The 25,265-nt window shown below is 39.1% G+C and overlaps 3 protein-coding genes and 1 non-coding gene across 4 annotated transcripts; 2 read left to right on the plus strand and 2 right to left on the minus strand.

Annotated features, from left to right (window-relative positions):
* Positions 1 to 1,092: 1,092 nt before the first annotated feature.
* Positions 1,093 to 4,853, minus strand: LOC140007081 (trans-resveratrol di-O-methyltransferase-like). The gene is made up of 4 exons (XM_072049790.1): positions 4,806 to 4,853; positions 3,972 to 4,134; positions 2,450 to 3,171; positions 1,093 to 1,404 (listed from the first exon to the last, which is right to left on the minus strand). Exons 1-4 carry the CDS (start codon positions 4,851 to 4,853, stop codon positions 1,093 to 1,095), a joined length of 1,245 nt encoding a protein of 414 aa, XP_071905891.1.
* Positions 4,854 to 10,805: 5,952 nt separating this feature from the next.
* Positions 10,806 to 16,037, plus strand: LOC140007082 (uncharacterized). The gene is made up of 5 exons (XM_072049791.1): positions 10,806 to 12,456; positions 12,937 to 14,655; positions 14,752 to 15,042; positions 15,205 to 15,843; positions 15,907 to 16,037. The coding sequence occupies exons 1-5, from the start codon at positions 10,806 to 10,808 to the stop codon at positions 16,035 to 16,037; spliced, it is 4,431 nt and encodes a 1,476-aa protein (XP_071905892.1).
* LOC140007120 (small nucleolar RNA R71) lies at positions 11,178 to 11,284 on the minus strand. Its single transcript, XR_011814677.1, has one exon. It is a non-coding gene; the product is annotated as a small nucleolar RNA R71 (small nucleolar RNA).
* A 7,241-nt stretch (positions 16,038 to 23,278) lies between the features above and the next one.
* Positions 23,279 to 25,012, plus strand: LOC113688403 (tabersonine 16-O-methyltransferase-like). Its single transcript, XM_027206210.2, has 2 exons — positions 23,279 to 24,074; positions 24,403 to 25,012. Exons 1-2 carry the CDS (start codon positions 23,331 to 23,333, stop codon positions 24,703 to 24,705), a joined length of 1,047 nt encoding a protein of 348 aa, XP_027062011.1. The 5' UTR covers positions 23,279 to 23,330; the 3' UTR covers positions 24,706 to 25,012.
* Positions 25,013 to 25,265: the final 253 nt, after the last annotated feature.

The raw sequence follows: 25,265 nt of genomic DNA on the forward strand, positions 1-25,265 counted from the left end.
AAAACTATACATAACTCCCTCACTCTCTTTTCTCTTTTGCTCTGCCTCCCGCCTCCGCTAGTGACCACTGACCAGTCCGCTCTTCCATCTCCATTCTCCAGCTCCATCTCTCCATCTCCATTCTCCTGTGGTGGCTGAGATTTTCTCTCTTATGTCGTCATGAGTGCTGATGATTTTGTCGGCATTTGGTTGAACTTCTTGTGCAGGTTCTTGAATAAGGGTTTATCGGATTTCAATTTGGCACTGGACTTGGGATTCCTTAGAAAAGCCAGAAAATACACATTTTTCAAGCCTAAATTCATTTTCTATGCCACTTACTTGTCCAAGAAAATTGGGTACTGGAGATACATAACCAATTACAGGCATCTTAAGGCCAACCCCGAGTATCAATGTTACCCCATCTTCAAATACTTCGAGAACTGGTGCCAGGATGAGAACCGCCATGGAGATTTCTTCTCTGCATTGATGAAGGCGTAGCCTCAGTTCCTTAATGATTGGAAAGCAAAGTTGTGGGCACGCTTCTTTTGCCTTTTGGTAATAACAATACTCCACCTACTTTGTTATACGTTGATTGTTCTCCACAAAACAACAACTGGGTTCTTGCTCGTCCGGATTGTCTCCTCTCACATCGTTTGAATTACCATTTGTAATTTTCGTGTAGCAAAGTTCCTTTCTGATGATGTATCAAAATCAGGCTTTTTGACTGGTCTTATCCTGGAAGACCCGACCCGGACCCGGGTCCCGTCAGGTGCGGTTCCGGGATAAAGATTAAGAGACCCGTCGGATATTCGGTCCGAGTCCGGAATTAATACAGTATAACGGGTCCGGGTCCGGATATATTAAATCCGGCCTGTTGATAGGCCTAGTCCTAGGAGCTGTTGAGCATGTAACTTACATGTCCGCCTGACAGAATTGCCTTGCAGAAAATTCTTGGACCGCTATTTTCACCTCCCAAAAGAAAATATTGATTTATTAAAAATGAAAAGAAAATCACACAAAAGACTACAATCGAAAAAGAAGGAAAGATAAACATGTTGACTTCATACACATGTCTAACAAAAATAGTCCAAAAAAACTATCCACTACTCCTAGCTAATAATAAACCTCGATAAGGGATCTCAAGCCCGGTACTGGAGTTATCTTATAATCATTGAATCCTGCCTCAGAAAAGAGTTTTGCCCACTCTCTCTCATTTCTTTCTTTCCCTGTGACAAGGACCATCATCAGCATATCAAGGAAAAGTTGAGTTTCAATTGCCTCATGATCATCAGCTCCTTTTTGCTGGTCACTCAGTACCATGTCTATGATTATCACCTTCCCTCCATTTTCCTTGCTAGGAATTGCTTCTTTGCATTTCCTAAGTATTTGTATACATTCCTCATCATTCCAATCGTGCAATATCCACTGTTTAAATTAACATTCATATCACAAAGAATTCAAATCAGTCAGGAACACTATGTTAAAGTTATTAAAGAAAATTGAAATTGATAAGAGGTACAGAAGCCTCCCCCCACCCACAAAAAAGATTTGCTAATGCCCTATTTGTGAATAAACTTCCATGACTGATCCAATGCTTTACTGAAATATAGACATGGTTGTAATGAATCAGAAGCGTGTATAGATGTGTTCAGAATCAGTGCTAAGAATGACTTTAACAACAAAAAGGTGAATATGGATCTGTTGCATCATCTTGGAAATGTGAGCTTACCTTCATTATAACAGCATTTGCAGGAGAAATAGTGATCGACGATTTCCTGCGAGCGCACAGGGTCGATTGCAGTACTAATTAACGTGGAGTATTCTAGGGTCGAACCCACAGGAACAAATCAAATTTCTCCACTTTAATTATTTTCACAAAAGAGTGAACGAGAAGATATTTTATATTATCATGAAAGAACTAACAATTAATTTGATTAAATTGATAAGAAGCGAGGGAACAATAGTTAAGCAAGCCTAGGGTTTAGGTTTTAATCCATAGATTGAATTGATTCTCCAATTACTTTTCTTGTCAAGTTATGAACGTCTCACACAATTGTATTTTAGATTATTTTTCGATACATCTAAAATGTGTTTAATGAAATTCTACGCCTCTCTTGAGACCGTAAACATTCAATTAAGCCCCTTTGGAACCTTGGTAACATAAGTGCGTCATGCAAATCCTAACATACTTTCGTGATTAAGCTAAGCGTGTTTATCTATTTAATACACGGTTGTATATTCCTTCTCAATTCAATACAAACCCTAAGAGCATGTCTATGGTGGCCAATCACAAATACGTAATTAAACCAAGATAGATAAATCATAGCAAAACGCAAGAATTTTAATTGAAAAAATTAATTAATTCTCCTTCAAAAGTTTCAAATCATGCAAAGCAATTCCAAACAAGAGAACAAAAACCGAAAAGTTAATAAGAAAATCAGAAATTCAGTGACAAGATGGCTTTAGTTACCTTCAGCAAGATTGCATTGGCACGGGGTACACTTTGAAACATATCTCCAGCTAAAAATTCCAAGTTCACAGCTCTTTCTTGATTCGCAACGACGTGTGGGAGATCATACACTGTACATTTTATGTTAGGAAAGTTTTGGGCAATGGCCCTAGCAACTTTACCTGTGCCACCGCCAACATCAGCCAAAGTTGTCAAGCCTTCAAACACAGACTTGCATTTGGTCATCAGCACTTCAACAGACAACTGATTATCACTAGCCATGGCCTCATTAAACATTTTTCCAAATCGAACTTCTTGAGCGTTGTAATGCCAGAAATTATTCCCATACGCAGTATCAAATGGAGAGGGATCATCATTCTGGAACCACTCGGTCAAGAAATTCCAGGGCTTCAACAGGGCAGGATCACATGATAGAAAAATGTGTGCCCGTACATTGAATGGCTCATCTTTCAAAAGAAGCCGACCTGCAGAGGTGAGTGCATAGCCTTGAGGGTTTTCAACGAAGAATCCAGAGTTAGCCAAGAATCGCATTAAGCGAAAAATGTGGGCAGATTTAGAAGGATGGATTGGGAGGACAGAAATCAGGTCAGAAAGTGTGATGGGCTTCCCATGATTACTGATCACATCTGGGATTCCCAACTCAACTGCGCATTTTACACATGCAGATTTCTTGAAATGGAACATTGCATTCCACACATGAGTTTGAGCTTCAAGAAACTCACCTAAATTGTCAGCTTTTTCCATCTTTTTGGGAACTTTATTTTCAAATTGAATGGCTGTAATTCAGTTGTAAATAACAAATGGTCTGTTGACTTTTCAACGCCCACCACGGTTGAATTGGTGGCAAAATTTTGCATCCCACATCGACAAAGGCTTGAGGAAAGTCTTCTTTGGATTCCTATAAATAAGGAAGCCTATTGAAGGAATAAGCTCGCACCACTCAAGAGAGTTATATGGGCTATTAGCTTCTTGAGTCATCTACCCCATTTAGTCAAATATTTTAGGCTCTCTTGATTTGAGTTTAGGAATATTTTCTAAACTCTTTTGTAAGTGCCTATTGGCCTAGGAACCACTTTCCTACGGTCTTTTGTATTTCTTCTTCATAGTAGAAATATTGCTCCTCCCTCGCCCGTGGACGTAGGTCAATTTGACCGAACCACGTAAATCTTCTGTGTCTTTTATTTGCTTTGTTATCCGTCTTTATATGGTCGGTTTTACCGCCTAATTATTATATGGCTGGTATCTACCGCCTATCTATTATATGGTCGGTTATACCGCCTGCTTTGTCCTAACTTTAGTTTGTCTATTTCCTGGCCCGGTCCTAACAAACTGGTATCAGAGCTGGTTATTATATTTTGCAAGACAGGTTCATCTGGTGGGGTCCGTCCATCCTGTGGGGCCCACTCATCCTGTGGGGTCCGTTTATCTGTGGGGCCCGCTCATCTTGTGGGGTCCATTCATCCCTCGTGGGGCCCGCTTATCTCGTGGGGTCCGCTCACCCTGTGGGGCCCGCTCACGAGACTTGCATATTTGTTTGGCCAGTTTTTTGAGACAAACTTCACGTTACAGATTTTGTGGCAACAATGACGATAACAAAGACGGTTGTCGAGAAATTCGACAGGAATGTCAACTTCGGAATGTGGCAGCTCAAGATGGAGGCCATTCTTGTTCAAGACGGAGTTGATCTAGCGATTCACGGAATCGAGAACAAACCAGAAGATGTAAAGGATGCGGATTTCGCCGATATGGATAAGAAGGCCAGATCCAGCATAATCTTAAATCTCTCCGATGAGGTATTGCGTGAGGTAGCAACGGAGACTTCGGCCAAGGCTATGTGGGATAAATTGAAAGCCTTGTATATGAAGAAGACAGTCGAGAATCGGCTATATTTGAAGCAGAGTTTGTACATGCTTCGGATGTCTGAAGGTACATCTATACTCTCCCATCTTGATAAATTTGATTCCATTATTATGGATTTGGGGAATATAGATTCGAAAATTGATGATGAAGATCAAGCCCTATTACTTTTGTGTTCCCTTCCCCAGTCTTTTAAGTATTTTCGCGATACTATGATTTATGGAAAGGAAACAATTTCGTATCGGGAAATTAAATCTGCATTAAAATCTAAAGAGCAGATAGATAGGGACATTACTGGGGAAACTAGTGGGAGTCAAGCCGATGGCTTGTTTGTTCGGGGTAGATTTGAAAAGAGAAACACAGAAAATAGAAGTAGATCCAAGTCCAGACATAAAAATGTAGTGTGCAATTATTGTAAAAAGAAGGGCCATGTTATCTCTGATTGCTTTAAATTAAAAAATAAAGAAAAGCAAAAAGGGAAATTTGTTGAGAAAAATACTGAATCTGCTGAAGCTAGTATAGCAGCTGATGAGAATGATGGAACCATTTTCTGTGCAACGAAAAATATTTTTAGGTCTAACAATGAGTGGATTTTAGATTCGGGTTGTTCATATCATATGTGTCCCAATATGGACTGGTTTTCAACATATGAATCAACTGAAGGTGGAGTTGTCTTAATGGGCAACAACGCTGTTTGTAAAGTTGTTGGCAAAGGCACAATCCGGATTAAAATGTACGATGGTATTGTGAGGACGCTCACAGATGTTAGACATGTTCCAGATTTGAAGAAAAATCTCATCTCTTTAGGCACTCTTGAGTCTATTGGGTGCAGGTATTCAGGTGGAGATGGAGTTCTCAAAATCAGTCGAGGAGCCCTTTGTTATGAAGGCACACAGATCTGGTACTTTATATATTTTGCAGGGATCTACTGTTACAGGTGCTGCTGCTGTTTCTACATCAACTTTGTCTGATTCTGATTTTACCAAATTATGGCACATGAGATTGGGGCACATGAGCGAGAAGGGCTTATCTATTTTATGCAAACGAGGTCTTCTTGGTAGTCAAAGTATTGGAAAGATGGGACTCTGTGAACATTGCATTTTTGGAAAGCAGAAGAGAGTTAGCTTCCAGTTGCCGGCAGTTCACAGGACAAAAGGAACTTTGGACTACATTCATTCAGACCTCTGGGGGCCTTCTCGTGCTCCTTCTAAAGGTGGTGCCAGGTACATGTTGACTTTCATTGATGATTATTCAAGGAAAGTTTGGGTATATTTTCTTAAGCATAAAAATGATGTTTTCCTAACTTTCAAGCAATGGAAAGTTTTGATTGAGAAGCAAACAGGAAAACACATTAAGCGGCTCAGGACAGATAATGGCATGGAATTTTGTGGAGGTGAATTTAATGAATTCTGCAAGAATGAAGGAATTGTTCGGCATCACACCGTCAGGATGACGCCTCAACAAAATGGTGTGGCCGAACGTATGAACAGAACTCTTTTGGAGAGAGCAAGATGTATGATCTCCAATGCAGGGTTGACAAACGACTTTTGGGCAGAGGCGATCAATATGGCCTGTTATATTGTCAACCGTTCTCCTTCTGCATCTCTTGATTTCAAAACTCCTGAGGAAGTTTGGTCAGGTACTCCTGCTGATTACTCCAATTTAAAAGTTTTTGGGTGTCCAGCATACATGCACGTGAATGATGGAAAATTGGAGCCTAGGGTTAAAAAGTGCATTTTTCTTGGGTATGCTTCTGGGGTGAAAGGATACAGATTATGGTGTCCTGATCCCAAATCTCCAAAATTTGTGATCAGTAGAGATGTTACTTTTGATGAATTGTCTATGTTATCTTCTAAGAAGGAGTGTTCTAGTCCTTGTACTACTGATAGTACACAGAAGCAGGTGGAGCTTGATATTGGCAGTTCTGGTCCTTCTCAGACCAAATCTTCTATTCAACAAATGCCAGTAGATACACTTGAATCTACTGTTGAAGATAGTTCAGAAGAAGAGGAATATTCCATAGCCAGAGATAGACAAAGGAGAGACATTCGACCACCACAAAGATATGCAAATTTAGTTGCATATGCTTTGTCTATTGCAGAAGAAACTGATGCAGTTGGTGAGCCTTCCACCTATTCAGAAGCAGTTTCTTGTGATGATTCTGCAAAGTGGTTGATTGCGATGAATGAAGAAATTGAATCTCTTCATCGTAATGAAACTTGGGTTCTTGTAAAGCCGTCGTCAGCTAAGAAAATTGTTGGTTGCAAATGGGTCTTCAAGAAGAAGGAAGGTATTCCAGGGGTTGAAAATGCAAGGTATAAAGCACGATTAGTTGCAAAGGGCTATAGTCAGGTACAAGGTGTTGATTTTAATGACGTGTTTTCACCTGTTGTTAAACATAGCTCTATTCGTGTTTTACTTGCTTTAGTTGCCATGTATGATTTGGAGTTAGAGCAGCTTGATGTTAAGACAGCTTTCTTACATGGCGAACTTGAAGAACAAATTTATATGAGACAACCCCAGGGTTTTGAAATTGAAGGTAAGGAAGACCATGTTTGCTTATTGAAGAAATCCTTATATGGATTGAAGCAGTCTCCAAGACAATGGTATAAAAGGTTTGATTCCTTTATGTTGGGTCATGGTTATTTGAGGAGCATGTATGATAGTTGTGTTTACTTCCGGAAGTTAAATGATGGTTCTTTCATTTATTTACTGCTTTATGTTGATGACATGCTCATTGCTGCCAAGAATTTGTCAGAAATTCACACTTTGAAACTGCAGTTAAATAGTGAATTTGAAATGAAAGATTTGGGAGCAGCTAAGAAAATTCTTGGCATGGATATCAAAAGAGATCGAGGAGTAGGGAAGTTGTTCTTGACCCAGAAAAATTATCTTGAGAAAGTTTTGGAGCGTTTTGGCATGAAAGATGCTAAACCAGTATCTACTCCTCTTGCTAGCCATTTTCGGCTATCTGCTGCTCAATCACCAAAATCAGATGAAGAGGAAGATTATATGGCACGGGTTCCTTATTCCAGTGCAGTCGGCAGTGTTATGTATGCAATGGTTTGTACTCGTCCAGATATTGCACAAGCAGTCAGTGTTGTTAGCAAATATATGTCTTGCCCTGGTAAAGTACATTGGCAAGCTGTGAAGTGGATTCTCAGATACTTGCGAGGTACTTCAAATGCATGTTTGGAGTTTGGAAGAAATAATAACACTTTGGTTGGTTTTGTAGACTCAGACTACGCTGGGGATCTTGACAGGAGAAGATCACTTTCAGGCTATGTATTTTGCATTGGCGGTTGTGCTGTTAGTTGGAAAGCTACTTTACAACCTGTCGTAGCCTTGTCTACTACTGAAGCAGAATATATGGCTGTGACCGAGGCAATCAAAGAAGCCTTGTGGTTGAAGAATTTATTTAGCGAGCTAAGTCTATATCAAGGTGTTACTGATATTCACTGTGATAGTCAAAGTGCCATACACTTGACTAAAGATCAGATGTATCATGAGAGGACGAAACATATTGATGTGAAGTATCATTTCATTCGGGATATCATTGCTGAAGGAAAGGTCCTTATTCAGAAAATCAATACCAAGGACAATCCAGCTGACATGTTTACGAAACCTCTTCCAGTTTACAAGTTCAAGCAGTGCTTGGACTTGATTGGTGTTCGTTATTGGTGATTTAAGCCCATTGGGGCTTATGTGAAGAAGGTGGAGCAGTTTTTGGGTGGAATCCAAAATTATGCCAAGGTGGAGATTTGTTGACTTTTCAACGCCCACCACGGTTGAATTGGTGGCAAAATTTTGCATCCCACATCGACAAAGGCTTGAGGAAAGTCTTCTTTGGATTCCTATAAATAAGGAAGCCTATTGAAGGAATAAGCTCGCACCACTCAAGAGAGTTATATGGGCTATTAGCTTCTTGAGTCATCTAGCCCATTTAGTCAAATATTTTAGGCTCTCTTGATTTGAGTTTAGGAATATTTTCTAAACTCTTTTGTAAGTGCCTATTGGCCTAGGAACCACTTTCCTACGGTCTTTTGTATTTCTTCTTCATAGTAGAAATATTGCTCCTCCCTCGCCCGTGGACGTAGGTCAATTTGACCGAACCACGTAAATCTTCTGTGTCTTTTATTTGCTTTGTTATCCGTCTTTATATGGTCGGTTTTACCGCCTAATTATTATATGGCTGGTATCTACCGCCTATCTATTATATGGTCGGTTATACCGCCTACTTTGTCCTAACTTTAGTTTGTCTATTTCCTGGCCCGGTCCTAACATGGTCAAGCAGGACTCCATTTAGCAGGACTCCATTTATATGCTAGTAAGTAGATTTCTCTTGTGCCTCCAGGCTTTCAAAGTATCTATATAGGTTTGGCGGATCTAGAGGTGCCAAACTGCCAAAATTCACCAAACCAAATAAATACGCCCAAGTAATTTGATTAAAATATCTAATTGCTGACGCAATTACAATTACTAATTCGCAACTGAGAAAATTCAGAACGAATGAACCATGGGCAAGACTAAGAGTAAATTGAAGCAACCACCATTGATGGTGACATAAAATTTGAAACAAATGGTTATGGGGGCTTGACTAGCTCTTTGAGGATCGACCGGGTAGCATTTGTTTTGCAGTGTTCTTCCACGTTACAAGCATTTACCGAAAAGGTAATCCGAAAGAAAGATATCATCTTCCTTGTTAGCTACAATGGTCTGGAAATTTATTAGGAAATCTGATAGGGTATTAATTGTTAGTAATTTTATCATTAATTTTCCTCTTTATCCATGCCAAATATTGTTTTAATTGTCAATATATATTTATATTTGGTATTTGGATATAATTTCAGAAAGTGGAGCAGAAAAGTGCTAAAAGGGGACCTTCTTGAGAAGATTTCTCCACACGTGAAAGTTTCTAAAAGCTTTCCACAATCAGCCCAAATTGTGCAAACCAACGGAATTGCTGATGAAGAGTTGCCTTCCTATTATTAAGTCCTGGCAAGTCCACTAGCAATAAGAAATCAAAAGGAGAGAATTCTGCGGGGACCACGTAACATTGATTTAGAAAATGTGTTCTTATTGTGGGAGATATACTCATTAGTCAAGATGGACTTTGATGATGAATCCAATTTGATTCCTACGTCACTAGTTCTCTTAGGAAACTAGTGCTAAAGATAAAAGGAGGAAAAGGCACTAGAGGAGGGCTGGCAGAAGACATTAGATTAGTTTTCTCTCTACGGAGAGGAAGAGAGGTAGTATCAGGTTTTCAGAGGAGTTCTTCCTTTCCTTGTTTGTAGTGTGCAACTTTGGTTCAAAGAGTCTACGGAGACTCAAGTTTCTTCCTAAATTCTTAGTTAGTTATTTATGTATTTGATTCCATTTAAATTGCGTGGGAATTTTCTTATGAGGCGTGGCTAATTTTCTCCTCTAGTCAAGGATCAACGCGAAGACGCAGTCCCAAATATCTGTGAGATCTAATTAATTTTACGTGTTCCTTAATTTATTAATATTTGCATGTTTTCTATTTTAATTTCCATGGGATTATTTTGTTAATTGGATATCAAGGGCCCGATGTGCAATTTGACTTATTAATCTCTTGTCAAATTAATCAATTAAATCCGTAATTGTTTAGTTGGTTAATATTAGTGACAACTAGTATTTTCACATACTAGGAGGACATGCAATCTGATTTAAATAACCCTCGTAGCGTGTTATTAATTTGGGTTAGGTTTTTCTAGTTTTTAATGCAATTAGGAAATTAATTCCTACGGTCGTACCTAGGAGTATTTCCTGGTTATGGGTAATCAACGGTCGTACCTTGGTTATCAATAAATTAAGGAAAAGCTGGTCATTAGAGTTTATCGGTGACTATAACTAGCCTATTAATTAAATTAAGTGAACCTTCTTTGCATCAATTATCAGATGAATGGACTGTGTCTGCGTAGTTGTATCCTTGGCTAGAATTTATTTATCATTTATTTAATTGTTATTTACAATTGTATTAATTAATTATTTATTTTTGGTTAAATTATTTAATTATTTTTAGTTAAATTGTTTAATTATTTTTAGTTTATTTCTGATAAAAATCCCCCGTGTCCCGAACTTGAAAGGAATCAAATTTTTCCCAGTCCCTGTGGATTCGACCCTACTCACTACTATACACAGAAAATTTATTTTTTCTCGAGTAGGTATTTATTATTGCACAGGCTCGACACCTGTCAATTTTTGGCGCCGTTGCCGGGGACTGGCGTTAATCATTTGTTTCTTTTTAAGTTCATTTTTTTTTCTGGTATTTTTCTAATTTATGCCTCGCTCTTCTCGGACAGGCGAATTAATTTTCGACCCTGAAGTAGAGAAGACCGCGGGTAGAACGAGGAAAGAAACCAGGCGGCTCAGGGAGGAGTAATACGATATTGCACCTCAGGAACTTGATCCAGAGGTTGAGCCGACAAATTTGTCTGGTGACAATTCAAGTGATTCAGACCAAGAGGAAGTCACTATGGCAAATGCACGAACACTAAGGGAGTTGGCTGCTCCTGATTTAAATCAGCAGCCCTTGTGCATTACTTTTCCCAATTTAAATGATGACACTCCCTTTGAACTAAAATCTGGTCTAATTCATCTCTTGCCATCTTTTCATGGTCTACCAGGTGAGGAGCCCTACAAGCACTTGCAAGAGTTTGACGTCGTTTGCAACAGTATGAAACCTCCGGGAATTACTGAAGAGCAAATAAAGATGAGGGCCTTCCCCTTCTCTTTGAAGGACTCCGCGAAAGACTGGCTCTACTACCTACCGCCTGGTAGTATCACCACGTGGGACCAATTGAAGAAAAAATTCTTGGACAAGTACTTTCCGGCATCTCGAGCTGCAAGCCTAAGGAAGGAGATATGTGGCATCAAACAACACCCAGGCGAGTCACTCTATGAGTACTGGGAGAGGTTTAAAAAACTGTGCACCAAATGCCCTCAACATCAGATAAGTGAGCAACTGCTCATCCAATATTTCTATGAGGGATTACTTTTCAGGGACAGAAGCATAATCGATGCTGCAAGTGGAGGAGCGTTGGTGAACAAAACTCCTCGAGGAGCCTGGGAGTTGATTGAAGGGATGGCTGAGAACTCACAGCAGTTTGGTTCAAGAGAAGATATCCCGACGCGTAGGGTGAATGAGGTGGAAACATCCTCTATTCAACAGCAACTCTCCGAATTGACATCTTTTGTGCGACAACTAGCTGTGGGGAATACATCGCAAGCCAAAGTGTGCGGGGTATGCACTGTCGTGGGTCATCCTACGGAAATGTGTCCATTGGTTCAAGAAGAAACTGCAGAACAGGTGAACATGGCTGGCCACGCGCCCGCGCCAAGAAAGCAGTACGACCCGTACTCAAACACCTACAATCCTGGTTGGAGGGATCACCCCAACCTTAGTTATGGAGGAAATAGGCAGTCTAACTTTGTGCCAAATAGACAGCAAGGACACCAACAGCAGTACCATCCTCGCCCACCACCACCACCACCCCTTTCAAACTCAAGTCCGTCCATGGAAGAGATGATGAAGCAATTACTTGCTAATCAACAAAAGACGGATTCAGACTTGCAAAGCATGAGGAATCAACTGGGACAGGTGCAATCATTGCAAAATCAAATGAATCAAATGGCTATAACAATCAACCGGTTGGAGTCCCAAGTTCAAGGAAAGTTGCCATCTCAACCTGAGGCAAATCCAAAGAATGTAAGCGCAATGACCTTAAGGAGTGGTAAGGAAGTTCAAGGACCCGAACCGGTGATTTCTAAAGACAAGGACGAGGAACGGATTGAGAAAGAATTGGAAGAGGAGGGCACAGACAACAAAAATGCAAAGGTACTCTCGAACCCAATTCCTACAACTAAAACTAATTCACCTCCCTTTCCTAGCAGGTTAGAGAAACCAAAGAAGCAAGACAAGGAAAAAGAGGTCTTGGAGATCTTTCGCAAGGTGGAGATCAACATACCCCTGCTGGATGCGATTAAACAAGTACCCAGGTACGCAAAATTTTTGAGGGACTTGTGTGCCAACCGCAAGCGGTTGAAGGGGGATGAACGAGTTATAGTTGGGGAGAATGTTTCAGCAATTCTACAAAGGAAACTTCCACCAAAATGCGGAGATCCAGGTATGTTTACTATTCCTTGTAGGATAGGTAATACTTTGATTGGAAAGGCCATGTTAGACCTAGGAGCCTCGATTAATGTCATGCCAAAGTCCATTTATGCTTCATTGAACTTAGGCCCTTTGAAAGAGACTGGGATAATAATCCAATTAGCTGACAGGACCAATGCATACCCTGACGGGTTGATTGAAGATGTTTTGGTAAAAATTAATGAATTGATTTTTCCAGCTGATTTTTATGTGCTCGACATGGAGGATGAACACTCCCGTGATCCGTCACCTTTGTTGTTAGGTAGACCCTTTTTGAGCACAGCCCGAACCAAAATTGATGTTAATAAGGGTACTTTGTCTATGGAATTTGATGGTGAGATTGTTCACTTTAACATCTTTGAGACCATGAAATATCCATCCGATTCAAATATTGGCTCTGTTTTCTCGATAAATGTTATTGACCCTGCTATACAGGAGGTTTTTTAAATTGAAGGCAGGGATGAACTAGAGGTCGTCCTGACCAGGCACTTTGAGTCCGAAACAACCTCTAGGGTAGAATTGAGTGAAGAACTTAAATGCGTGATTGGATCGTTGCAAACGTTACCAACCACGAAGACAAGGTATGATCTTGCACCGATTTTCATACCCGAGCCTCATCAAAGGTTACTTCCATCTGTGGTGCAGGCACCTGTCTTGGAACTAAAACCACTGCCGAAACACCTAAAGTATGTATACTTAGGTGAAGGGGAGACACTTCCAGTGATCATCTCCGCGGGTTTATCAAAGGTTCAAGAAGAGAAACTACTTCGAGTTCTTAGGGAACATAAGCAGGCGATAGGATGGACCATCGCCGACATCAAGGGAATTAGCCCCGCGGTGTGTATGCACCGAATTCGACTCGAGGAGAATGCTAAACCTGTACGGCAAGCTCAACGGAGATTAAATCCTCTCATGATGGAGGTCGTAAAGAAAGAGATTTTAAAACTGCTGGACGTTGGAATTATATTTGCAATATCAGATAGCCCGTGGGTAAGTCCAGTACAGGTGGTCCCGAAGAAGGCAGGGGTGACAGTGGAATCAAACCAAGAGGGTGAGCTCGTACCAATTCGAAAGCCCACCGGATGGCGACAGTGTATCGATTACCGAAAGCTAAATGCCGTCACGAAAAAGGACCATTTCCCCCTCCCTTTCATTGACCAGATGGTGGAGCGATTAGCATGTCGAGCTTACTATTGTTTCTTGGATGGATTTTCAGGTTATTTTCAAATTGCTATCGCACCCGAGGACCAAGAGAAGACTACTTTCACCTGCCCATTTGGAACATTTGCATACCGAAGGATGCCATTTGGATTGTGTAATGCACCTGCTACCTTTCAAAGATGCATGGTAAGTATCTTTTCAGAATATGTTGAGAAAATTATTGAGGTTTTCATGGACGATTTCAGTGTATATGGTGAAAGTTTTGAAAACTGTCTAGATAATCTGAAATTGATCTTAGTAAGGTGTATAGAAACTAATCTCGTGCTTAATTGGGAAAAATGTCATTTTATGGTTGAACACGGGATACTTTTGGGTCATGTAGTATCATCTACAGGTATTGAGGTTGATAAGGCAAAAATAGATGTTATATCTACTTTACCTTACCCCGCGAGTGTGCGGGAAGTTCGTTCCTTCTTGGGTCACGCAGGTTTCTATAGAAGGTTCATCAAGGATTTCTCGAAAATTGGAGCACCCTTGTTCCAACTTTTGCAAAAAGATGTATCCTTCGAATTTGATGAAACATGTAAGGGGGCATTTAATAAGTTAAAGGAGTTATTGATCACCTCACCTATTATCCAACCCCCTGACTGGAACCTCCCATTCGAGATCATGTGCGACGCCAGTGACTATGCAGTTGGTGCGGTATTGGGTCAAAGAGTAGGAAAAGCAGCTCATGCTATTTACTATGCATCTCGAGCCTTGAACGGAGCTCAATTGAACTATTCAACCATCGAAAAGGAGCTTTTAGCAGTTGTTTTCTCCTTAGAAAAATTTCGGTCTTATTTACTTGGTGCTAAAATTATTATTTTTTCTGATCATGCAGCTTTGCGGTATCTGTTGACCAAAAAAGAGGCAAAACCGCGATTGATACGGTGGATATTGTTGCTACAAGAGTTCAACCTGGAGATCCGAGATAAGAAAGGGGCGGAGAATCTGGTAGCAGATCACTTGAGTCGAGTACAAGTCACCGAAGATGACATCCCATTGAGAGAAGCATTCCCCGAGGAGCATTTATTTTCTATTAATTCATCTTTGCCTTGGTATGCAGATATTGTTAATTTTCTAGTCACTGACAAATTTCCTACAGGATGGCCTAAGGCAAAGAGAGACAAGTTGAGGAGCGATGCAAAGTTCTACATTTGGGATGATCCTTACCTCTGGAAGCGGGGTGCCGATCAAATCATCCGTAGATGTGTAAGTGAAGTTGAATTTCAATCTATTATAGCCTATTGTCACTCTTTTGCGTGTGGAGGTCATTTTGGACCGAAGAGAACAGCTCGTAAGGTGCTAGAGAGTGGATTCTATTGGCCAACTCTATTCAAGGATGCCTACTCATTTTGTAAGTCATGTGATAAGTGTCAAAGAGTGGGTAATATCTCTCGTAGGGATCAAATGACTCAAACCCCAATGATTTTTGTTGAAATTTTTGACGTTTGGGGCATTGATTTTATGGGTCCTTTTCCTTCTTCCTTTGGTTTTTTTTATATATTGCTTGCTGTAGATTATGTTTCGAAGTGGGTAGAAGCAAAGGCCACCCGCACTAATGATTCCAAAGTGGTTGCAGAATTCGTTAAGTCTAATATTTTTGTTCGTTTTGGGATGCCGCGAGCAATTGTAAGTGATCGGGGTACTCATTTCTGCAACAAAACGATCGCTGCAATTTTTAGGAGGTACGGTGTCTTGCACAAAATCTCCACTTCTTACCATCCTCAGACAAACGGTCAGGCGGAGGCATCGAACCGAGAGATCAAGTCAATTTTGGAGAAGATGGTTCGACCCGATAGGAAGGATTGGAGTATAAGACTTGAAGATGCCTTGTGGGCATATAGAACGGCGTACAAGACGCCAATCGGCATGTCCCCTTACCGTTTGGTATTTGGGAAGCCATTCCACCTCCCTGTCGAGTTCGAGCATAGAGCATTTTGGGCGGTCAAGCAATGCAACATGGATATCGAAGAGGGCGGAATTCAAAGGAAACTGCAGTTACAAGAATTGGAGGAGATTCGCAATGAAGCCTACGAGAATGCTGTGATTTATAAGGAGAAAAACAAGATTTTTCATGACCAGCAGGTCTCTAGGAAGACGTTTGAATGTGGACAAAAAGTTCTACTGTATCACTCCAAATTGAAGTTATTTCCAGGTAAGCTACGTTCTCGTTGGATTGGTCCCTTTGTGGTAACTAATGTCTTTGATTATGGTGCAGTGGAGATCCAGAGTCTAAGGACAGAGAAGAAATTTGTGGTGAATGGACATCGTCTTAAGCCGTATTATGAAGGGGTTCCAGTTGAGCGGGTAGAGATGGTGCATTTGGAGGACCCAATTTGCTTAGTTTAAGCAAATTACGGGTTATGTCTAGCCAAAGACACTAAAGAAAGGCGCTAGTTTGGGAGGCAACCCGAATATTAGTCTTGTTATTTTTAGTTGTCTTGTTATTTCTAGTTGTTCTTCTTTTGCATTGGGTCATTTACTCGTTGGGTAGTATCTGTATTAATATTTCCTTCACTGCAATCAGGAAGTGAAATCTTGGCGTGCCCGCGCGGTGTTTGAGTTTTCTGAGACCAGAGGACGAAAACCAATCTTGGCGTGCCCGCGCGGTGTTTGAGTTTTCTGAGACCAGAGGACGAAAACCAATCTTGGTGTGCCCGCGCGGTGTTTGAGTTTTCTGAGACCAGAGGACGAAGACTAATCTTGGCGTGCCCACGCGGTGTTGGACGACCCAAACCATGTTTTTGCAATAAAAAAAAAAAAAAAAAAAACCAACTTTTATTATTATTATTATTATTATTATTACTATTCCTATTCTTATGAGTATTATTATTATTATTCTTATTATTCCTATCTTTAACAGAAAAAGAAAAGATTATTTTCTTTCTCCAAAAAAATATAAAAAAATTAAATATAAAAAAAAAAAATTTAAAAAAAAAAAAAAAAATTTTCCTCTTCTCTTTTCTTTTTCTTCTTTCTTTCTTTCTTTTCTTCTTTCTTTCTTTCTTTCTTTCTTTTTCTTTCTTCTTCGGCTGCGAACCTCACCCCACCGCCGCCCACCCCAGCTCTAACCGCCGCCCACCCCAGCTCTTCTCGCCGCTGCCTCGGCTCTCCTCGCCAAGGGTAACCACCAGCTCATCTGACCTCCTTCACCCTTGCCATAGCCACCGCCTCCAAGATCCGCCTGAAGCCCCGAAAGCCGCGCACCACCAGATCCAGCTGCCGCAAACTCTTCTCTCTCACAGCCACCACCTTCATCGCACCACTGGCTTCGTATGCACGCGCCTGCTTCAATCTTTTTTTTATTTTTTATTTTCTTATTTTATTATTGCAGTATGTTTTTATTATTTTTAGTACAGTACGTTTTTGAAAATTTTGCGTGTTTGGACTACCTGACATTTCTATTCCTCCTTAGTTGGGTACTTCTGTGTTACTTTGCTTGTTTCTTTTTACTTTGCTTGATTTTTATTTATTTAGTAGATTGACTTGTGGTTAGTCGTGTGATTTTTAGAATTGAATGTCCAATCGTTAATCATTATATATATATATATTTTAGGTCGAATTGTGTTTAATCTGCTGTACTTTGTGTCTAACTGTGGGTAATTTGCTACAGTTGTTTGTTCAATTGGGAGGTGCCTTTAACACTTAAATTTACTTATTGAAGTAGATTGCCTTCAATTGCCTTAAATGAGAGCCTTTTGTCTGTTTGCATTTCAATTACTACATTGATTGGGGTGATTTTGAGGTACATTATTATTACATTTGGATAAGTTTGGAACCACGAGTGTTTATTGATTGCATTTGTTATAAGTGTTGAGATATCTGTATAACTTGTGAGTGAATGAAGTGTGCATTTTGTTCATTGAATTGATTTTTCATTTGTTAGTGCTTTGAATTTCTTGTTTCCATTATTCGTTAGCAACTGTTGTCTATTGTGGTTTGGAGTGCAATTTGGAAAGAATGGTGAAACCACGATCCCGACCCTTTGACCTCCGCTCCGCCTCCTCCAACTACGAGTGCTAATAGCTGGCACAAGATTCAGGGGAGTTTCGTTGTCCTTCTTCTTATTTTTACTGTTTCATTATCACATTGAGGGCAATGTGTGATTTAAGTGTGGGGGGGATTTGGATTTAGTTTTGATTGGTGTTTCTTTAATTTGCTGCCTTTCTTACTAGTGTTTTGATGAATAAATATGGCAATTCATTCGTTTATTGCTGGTTGTGATTTATCTTATGAATTTTGTTTAAGTGGCAAGTAAAAGTATGTTATCTTGGTGAATACCATGAGTTTTATGACTTGGTGCAAATTGTGGTTAAATTGTTTAGGCAATATAAATATTTTACTAGCAATTGTTGTGTGAATTGGGCAATTTTTAATCTTAGTTCTCCATATTAGGAGATGATGTGGGTCATGATCTTTAATTATATGGTATTCTGATGCCTTAATTGTGGTTAATAATGACTCTACTCCGCTAGTGCCGTCACCCAGTAACCGGGAGTCTTCACCACAAGTGTCGACTCTCGCGTCAAAAAGTGGCGATATTTATGAGTAGTTAGTCCTGAAGCTGTGAAAAGTTGAGTAACTGGGCTCTTTCATCTAAAAATGTCAGAGTTCACGTCAAAAGACTTGAATAGCTTGGGACTGAGCATTTATTCATTTAAAAAAAAAGAAAAAGAAAAGAAAAGAAAATAATAAGTAAGCTTATGATCATGTTGGCCTGCCGATCCTTGTTCTTCAATGTTGAGATTTTGATTTTCAGTTGACCCAATTGCTAACTTTTGCTAGTTTAATATTTTAATTTCTTAGACGAGTTAGCCATGAATTGGACGAGTCTATGATTTCAGGAGCTAACCGGGAGAAATATGTTTTGACACTTAGCCACTAAAACTTGATTTTGGGATAAGCGTAGCTTGGCAGTAAATGAAATGAGAGTTAGCCATTGTTGAGTTCAGTGTTCCCATACTTGAGGACAAGCATGATTTAAGTGTGGGGGGAATTGATAGGGTATTAATTGTTAGTAATTTTATCATTAATTTTCCTCTTTATCCGTGCCAAATATTGTTTTAATTGTCAATATATATTTATATTTGGTATTTGGATATAATTTCAGAAAGTGGAGCAGAAAAGTGCTAAAAGGGGACCTTCTTGAGAAGATTTCTCCACACGTGAAAGTTTCTAAAAGCTTTCCACAATCAGCCCAAATTGTGCAAACCAACGGAATTGCTGATGAAGAGTTGCCTTCCTATTATTAAGTCCTGGCAAGTCCACTAGCAATAAGAAATCAAAAGGAGAGAATTCTGCGGGGACCACGTAACATTGATTTAGAAAATGTGTTCTTATTGTGGGAGATATACTCATTAGTCAAGATGGACTTTGATAATGAAAGGAGCTTTTCCAATTTGATTCCTACGTCACTAGTTCTCTTAGGAAACTAGTGCTAAAGATAAAAGGAGGAAAAGGCACTAGAGGAGGGCTGGCAGAAGACATTAGATTAGTTTTCTCTCTACGGAGAGGAAGAGAGGTAGTATCAGGTTTTCAGAGGAGTTCTTCCTTTCCTTGTTTGTAGTGTGCAACTTTGGTTCAAAGAGTCTACGGAGACTCAAGTTTCTTCCTAAATTCTTAGTTAGTTATTTATGTATTTGATTCCATTTAAATTGCGTGGGAATTTTCTTATGAGGCGTGGCTAATTTTCTCCTCTAGTCAAGGATCAACGCGAAGACGCAGTCCCAAATATCTGTGAGATCTAATTAATTTTACGTGTTCCTTAATTTATTAATATTTGCATGTTTTCTATTTTAATTTCCATGGGATTATTTTGTTAATTGGATATCAAGGGCCCGATGTGCAATTTGACTTATTAATCTCTTGTCAAATTAATCAATTAAATCCGTAATTGTTTAGTTGGTTAATATTAGTGACAACTAGTATTTTCACATACTAGGAGGACATGCAATCTGATTTAAATAACCCTCGTAGCGTGTTATTAATTTGGGTTAGGCTTTTCTAGTTTTTAATGCAATTAGGAAATTAATTCCTACGGTCGTACCTAGGAGTATTTCCTGGTTAGGGGTAATCAACGGTCGTACCTTGGTTATCAATAAATTAAGGAAAAGCTGGTCATTAGAGTTTATCGGTGACTATAACTAGCCTATTAATTAAATTAAGTGAACCTTCTTTGCATCAATTATCAGATGAATGGACTGTGTCTGCGTAGTTGTATCCTTGGCTAGAATTTATTTATCATTTATTTAATTGTTATTTACAATTGTATTAATTAATTATTTATTTTTGGTTAAATTATTTAATTATTTTTAGTTAAATTGTTTAATTATTTTTAGTTTATTTCTGATAAAAATCCCCCGTGTCCCGAACTTGAAAGGAATCAAATTTTTCCCAGTCCCTGTGGATTCGACCCTACTCACTACTATACACAGAAAATTTATTTTTTCTCGAGTAGGTATTTATTATTGCACAGGCTCGACACCTGTCAAAATCTCATATTAGTGTCGGGGTGCTTTTTAATCTTGTATGGGCTCACAAAAGATCGATTCTTTAATTTTGACTCGTCAAGGAAATTTTGTTTAATGTGGCCTCTCACATAAAATAGCAGAGGGCTTTTTCTCTTGAAAAATTGTTGTTGCAACTATTAACTTAAGTTTTACAGTTTGGCGTAAAAATAAATTATTGATTAATTTGGGCCCAAATGCATTAAATTTGAATTTTTTGAGTTGGGCAAATAGGCATGCAGGTTTTGCAATCTGGGACGTGGAGACCCTAAGAGTGGTTTTAGGCAAGAAAGTGTGGCATGGATCTTCAGAAATTAATTCATTTACAGAAGGAACTCTCTTTTTCTTTATTTCTTTTTTTTTTATTCTTCACTAATTCAATGCTTAGCGAAGCCCTATTTCATTCATCTTCAGTTTCCATGTACAATACGCTAAGTGCAACTGAGTACAGGCGACATGTAAGCACATTTGACGATTGGCAACAAGGAATAAAGGTTACGAGCAAGCCAAGAGTTTCAATTCTGGTCATGGTCATGATCATGTATATCTATCTATGAAATAAAAACTAAATTTAGAAATCTTCAACTTTGGCCCGTGAATTTAGAAAACTACTCGTACATCATCAAGTCTCGTGGTGTACTAAAAGCAAAATATATAAATGTAGTGAGAATAATCCAACAAGAAACGATTGTCCATCTCTTTTTAAAGTAAAAATTCACCTTGAATATATGGTAAGAGTTTGACATGAGCTCCTACACGTGATGTTTGCATATTGGATGAAGGGAAGCTGCAGAATTGGTTAGGTGATACTAGTGCGAGTGATGTTTGCTTGAGCTCTAAAAGCTTTCCTTTGTAGAAAATTAAGAGGATGTTTGAATTGCATTTTGAGGAAGAGATTTTGGGAAAGAAATTGCGGTTATAATTTTTGGATGTAATGTTCATGAAATAAAAATATGTTTGGAAAATGTATTAAGCGAATATTCGATAAAAATGCAAAGTGTCATTGGACTTGTTTTCGAGAGAAGATACTGTGTCAGACGAAGGGTCAATTCCAATTTGCACCAATAATACCTTTTTATCTTGAAGACCAATATGCTTGTGATGTCGCCTTCAAGGAGGGATCAGGTAAGAGTTCTCGGATAATCATTGGTCAAAGCAATTCAATAAGCAATAGTACTCGAGTATATTTCGTGATTTAATTCACACAGAAAATTGAACAAACAATCTGTTAATTGTATTCCTGAATCGTCTTCTATCTCTCTCTCTTTTTTCTTTTTCTTTTTTTTTTTCAATTAGTGAGTCGTCTTCTATTCTGATTGCATGATACTTAGTTTAGCTGATTGGTGTAGACCGAGCAGAGATTGTGCAAATTTTGGCACTTATCGAATCTTTGGTGCATGTAACGCTGTGTTTCATTACCACAATTAAGCACCAGAAAAAACACTTGCAGGAAGTAATCTTTGTTATTTGTATACATAAAGCATATGCATTGAATTCAAGGGCAGAGATTATTCTGGGAAACAAACAAAGTGCAGTCTCTTACCAACATGGTTATAGCAAGATCAACAGATTATAAAATATTCCAGCAAACAAACACAAATGCAGAGGTTCACTACCTCAGTGAGATACATCAAGACGCATAAATATAGCAAGGTCAACAGATTTTTATGGTATTAATGTTCCTTTATTAGGGATTAACCTCAATGAGACCCCTTGTACCGAACACTGGAAAGACTTTATAGCCGCTGAAGCCAGCATCCCAAAAGAGTATAAAGAACCAACATCTGCATGTAAAAACAAATCTGGGCTTCAACAGACTCATGATTTTCTAACTGGCTCTCCATCACCATGTCTATGATAATCACTTTTCCCCCTTTGTCTCTTCCTGGAATGGCCTTTTTGCAGTTCTTGAGTATGTTCACACAGTCTTCATCGCTCCAGTCATGGAGAATCCACCCCACCGTTACATATAAAATCACACATTAAAATAAAAGTGCGGATAGAATTTTTGAAGCTCAAAATTTAGCCTTGGGTGGATTACTATAAACTGCATTTGAAGAACTCGTGCATTTATCTTTGACTTTTCATGAGAACAGATGTGGATATGATTTCTTTACTGTTTTAATAATGATAAATGACCCAAAATTTCTGAATTCTTACATAATTACGCATTTTAGCCAAAATGCAATAGGACTAAATAATAATCACCGTGCAAAAGGACATATTCAACATTAACAACGCCAGCAATTTAACTTTTTTAATTCTTGGAAATCTTTTCCCTTTTAGTGTGCAATCCAAAACACTTGCTTATCAACTATTTTAAGGCTTAATCCTAGACAAAAACAAGTACTCATCATTGTTCAATAGTACATACATATGTTCGCAATCTCGGAAACATGGACGTGATTAGTAATCTAACATTTTGAAATATTTTTGAGATTTTTTTTTCCTTTTACATTTAGTGTGAAATTCCAAAATACTTATTTACTTTGCTTAATTTGGATTATTAGAAAATTTGGCAATGCGAAGTGGCTTAATCATAGCCGTAAGAAAGTAATAGTTGTTGAAGATGCATACCAAAAAAGGAAGGAAAAAAATGCGATCTCAGTTGCTCGTAATTTCGTGATTAGGGTACTGAAAAAACATTCGAGAGCCCCTTCTTTTGGTCTCAATTTGTTCGCTGCTGACTGAGTACAACATCAAGGTTATTTATTAAGTTGAAAAGGCTGAACTGGGCATCAAATCCTCAGTTACAGACATTCGGTCACAATCCAATCGCCTACGTAAAAGATTATTCCATGTTAAATTCACTACTCCCGTCACGTGACAGTTCTTTAATTTTACGTGTGAGTTGAGTTTGGAGAATCTACATTGGGATGCGTGACTAAGGATTTAAAGCTGGCTGGACCAATTAAACAGCCCAACACTACCTGTTGAAAAGGTCTTTGGTTTTTAACTTTACAAGCCCAAAACAGACGAGTCGGAACTTGTTCAAATGTTTTTAATTGTCACTAATCAGCAAAAAAAAAAAGATGAAAGACTTATATTAAGTGCAGGCAAATGCCGTTCGTCTCTGTGCTCACCTGCTATAAAACTGGAAACCATTTTTGCCGTTGGTCTCTGTACTATTGCAGGAATGGAAAGAGCGGAGAATCTTACTGAGCTTCTTGCAGCTCAAAATCATGTACGCAACCAAATGCTCAACTTCAGAAAGTCTGCATCTCTAAAATGTGCAATTGAACTGGGAATCCCTGAAGCCATCAATCAACATGGGAAGCCTATCACACTTTCTGAGCTGGTTTCTGCCCTTCCGGATAACCCTTCAAAAGCTAGCCACATCTATCGCCTGATGCGATTCTTATCAAAGGCCGGCTTCTTTGTTCTACAAGATCAAGGCTATGCGCTCACAGCTGCAGGCCGTCTTCTTTTAAAAGACGATCCTTTCAATTTAAGGGCACTTATCTTTTTTATGAGCGACCCAGTTTTACTGAAGCCCTGGAATTCCTTGACTGAGTGGTTCAGGAATGATGATCCCGCTCCATTTGATACAGCGCATGGGAAAAACTTCTGGGCTTATGCTGCTGAAGAGCCTAATTTTGCAAACCGCTTCAATGAAGCCATGGCCAATGATTCTACTTTCATCGTTCAGGTGATGATGACCCGGTGCAAGTTTGTGTTTGACGGCTTGACATCTTTAGTGGATGTTGGGGGCGGCACAGGGACGATTGCTAGGGCCATTGCCCAAAATTTCCCCAACTTGGAATGTGTTGTGTGTGATCTCCCACACGTGATTGCCGGCCAAGAGGGAACTGAGAACGTGGACTTTGTCGCAGGAGATATGCTAGAGAAGGTACCTACTGCTGATGCAATCTTGCTCAAGGTAATTAAGGATACTTTCGATGAAATCCGTTTTTTCCTTATCCACTCGAATAATTAAGAAACAATTGAGACAATGTTGATATATAAGTCTACAACGATTTCAATAAACAGAAATATAAACAATTAAACGTCCAGCTTTAACAGTTGATTTGCAAGATCGCTAACATAGGCGCCTGTTGTATGAAAGAATAACAGTAATAATCATATGCAAAATATTTGCTTGAGAGGCTGTTTGCTAAAGAAACTGGAGTTCTTGGCTCTCATTAATTGATGCGTGAGGCAGTGATGGAGTGTGATAAGCTTAATTTTGTGATTTTACTGGAAAACAGGGGATTCTCCATGACTGGAGTGATGAAGATTGTGTGAAGATTCTCAAGAACTGCAAAGAGGCTATTCCAGGGAGAAACAAAGGGGGAAGAGTCATTATTATCGACATGATTTTGGAAAGCCAGATTAAAGACGACGAGTCAGTTGAAACACAAGTTGGTATGGACATGCTGATGTTGATGTGTCACGCTGCTAAAGAAAGAACTGAGAAAGAATGGGCAAAGCTTTTCCGAGATGCTGGTTTCAGTGACTACAAAATACTTCCAATGTTCGGTGTGCGCTGTCTCATTGAGGTTTATCATTAGACTAAAAGTTCAGTTCAAAATTCTCATTGAGATTTATCCTTAGACTAAAAGTTCAGTTCAAGATTGGTACTGCTACAATAATTGAGGTTTCAGTTTTATCCTCAGCCTTTGTCTCCCACTGTTGGAATTTGCTTTGCTCTGCTTGTAATCGCCACTTTGGCAATAGAACTATTCTGTTTTCTGTGTGTCTTGCAATTTGTGGAGTGTGATCTAGATCACATCATTTTTCTCCTGTAGGGATATGTAGTGGCAATAGATTCACGCATTGAAAAAACTTTCCTGCCATTGTAAAGCCAGCAATGATGTTATAGTACAAAGAAAGATGTGATGGCAGTTATGCCGTTGTGCTAGTACTTTATTTTTAAGGCATTTAATGTGGGATAGCCAATAAGTACACATTTCTTACAAAAATCAGGTTGGCATAGAAACATGGGGAATTTGTTAATGCCCATTTAATTGAAGTTTGGCTCACCCATTTAATTGAAAATTGGCTCACGCACTGGTTTGTTTGAATAAATTATTGGGCTGAATTTGTTTCTTTTTGTGGATTTCATGTAAAC

The sequence above is a fragment of the Coffea arabica genome, chromosome 5e (genome assembly GCF_036785885.1).
Source record: "Coffea arabica cultivar ET-39 chromosome 5e, Coffea Arabica ET-39 HiFi, whole genome shotgun sequence".
NCBI lineage: Eukaryota > Viridiplantae > Streptophyta > Magnoliopsida > Gentianales > Rubiaceae > Coffea > Coffea arabica.

Bases quoted from the DNA above. Each gene is read 5' to 3' on its own strand.
- LOC140007081 (XM_072049790.1), bottom strand. From the start codon at position 4,853: ATGGTTCCATCATTCTCATCAGCTGCTATACTAGCTTCAGCAGATTCA. The intron at 4,135-4,805 runs GTATTTTTCTCA...GTGAATCGCTAG, and splicing joins TACTAGCTTCAGCAGATTCA to ATCAACTCCGTCTTGAACAA. The intron at 3,172-3,971 runs GTCTCGTGAGCG...CTGACAATTTAG, and splicing joins CTGGCCAAACAAATATGCAA to GTGAGTTTCTTGAAGCTCAA.
- LOC140007082 (XM_072049791.1), top strand. From the start codon at position 10,806: ATGGCAAATGCACGAACACTAAGGGAGTTGGCTGCTCCTGATTTAAAT. The intron at 12,457-12,936 runs GTATGTTTACTA...TTTAAATTGAAG, and splicing joins ACCAAAATGCGGAGATCCAG to GCAGGGATGAACTAGAGGTC. The intron at 15,043-15,204 runs GTAAGTCATGTG...TGCTTGCTGTAG, and splicing joins CAAGGATGCCTACTCATTTT to ATTATGTTTCGAAGTGGGTA.
- LOC113688403 (XM_027206210.2), top strand. From the start codon at position 23,331: ATGGAAAGAGCGGAGAATCTTACTGAGCTTCTTGCAGCTCAAAATCAT. The intron at 24,075-24,402 runs GTAATTAAGGAT...ACTGGAAAACAG, and splicing joins CTGATGCAATCTTGCTCAAG to GGGATTCTCCATGACTGGAG.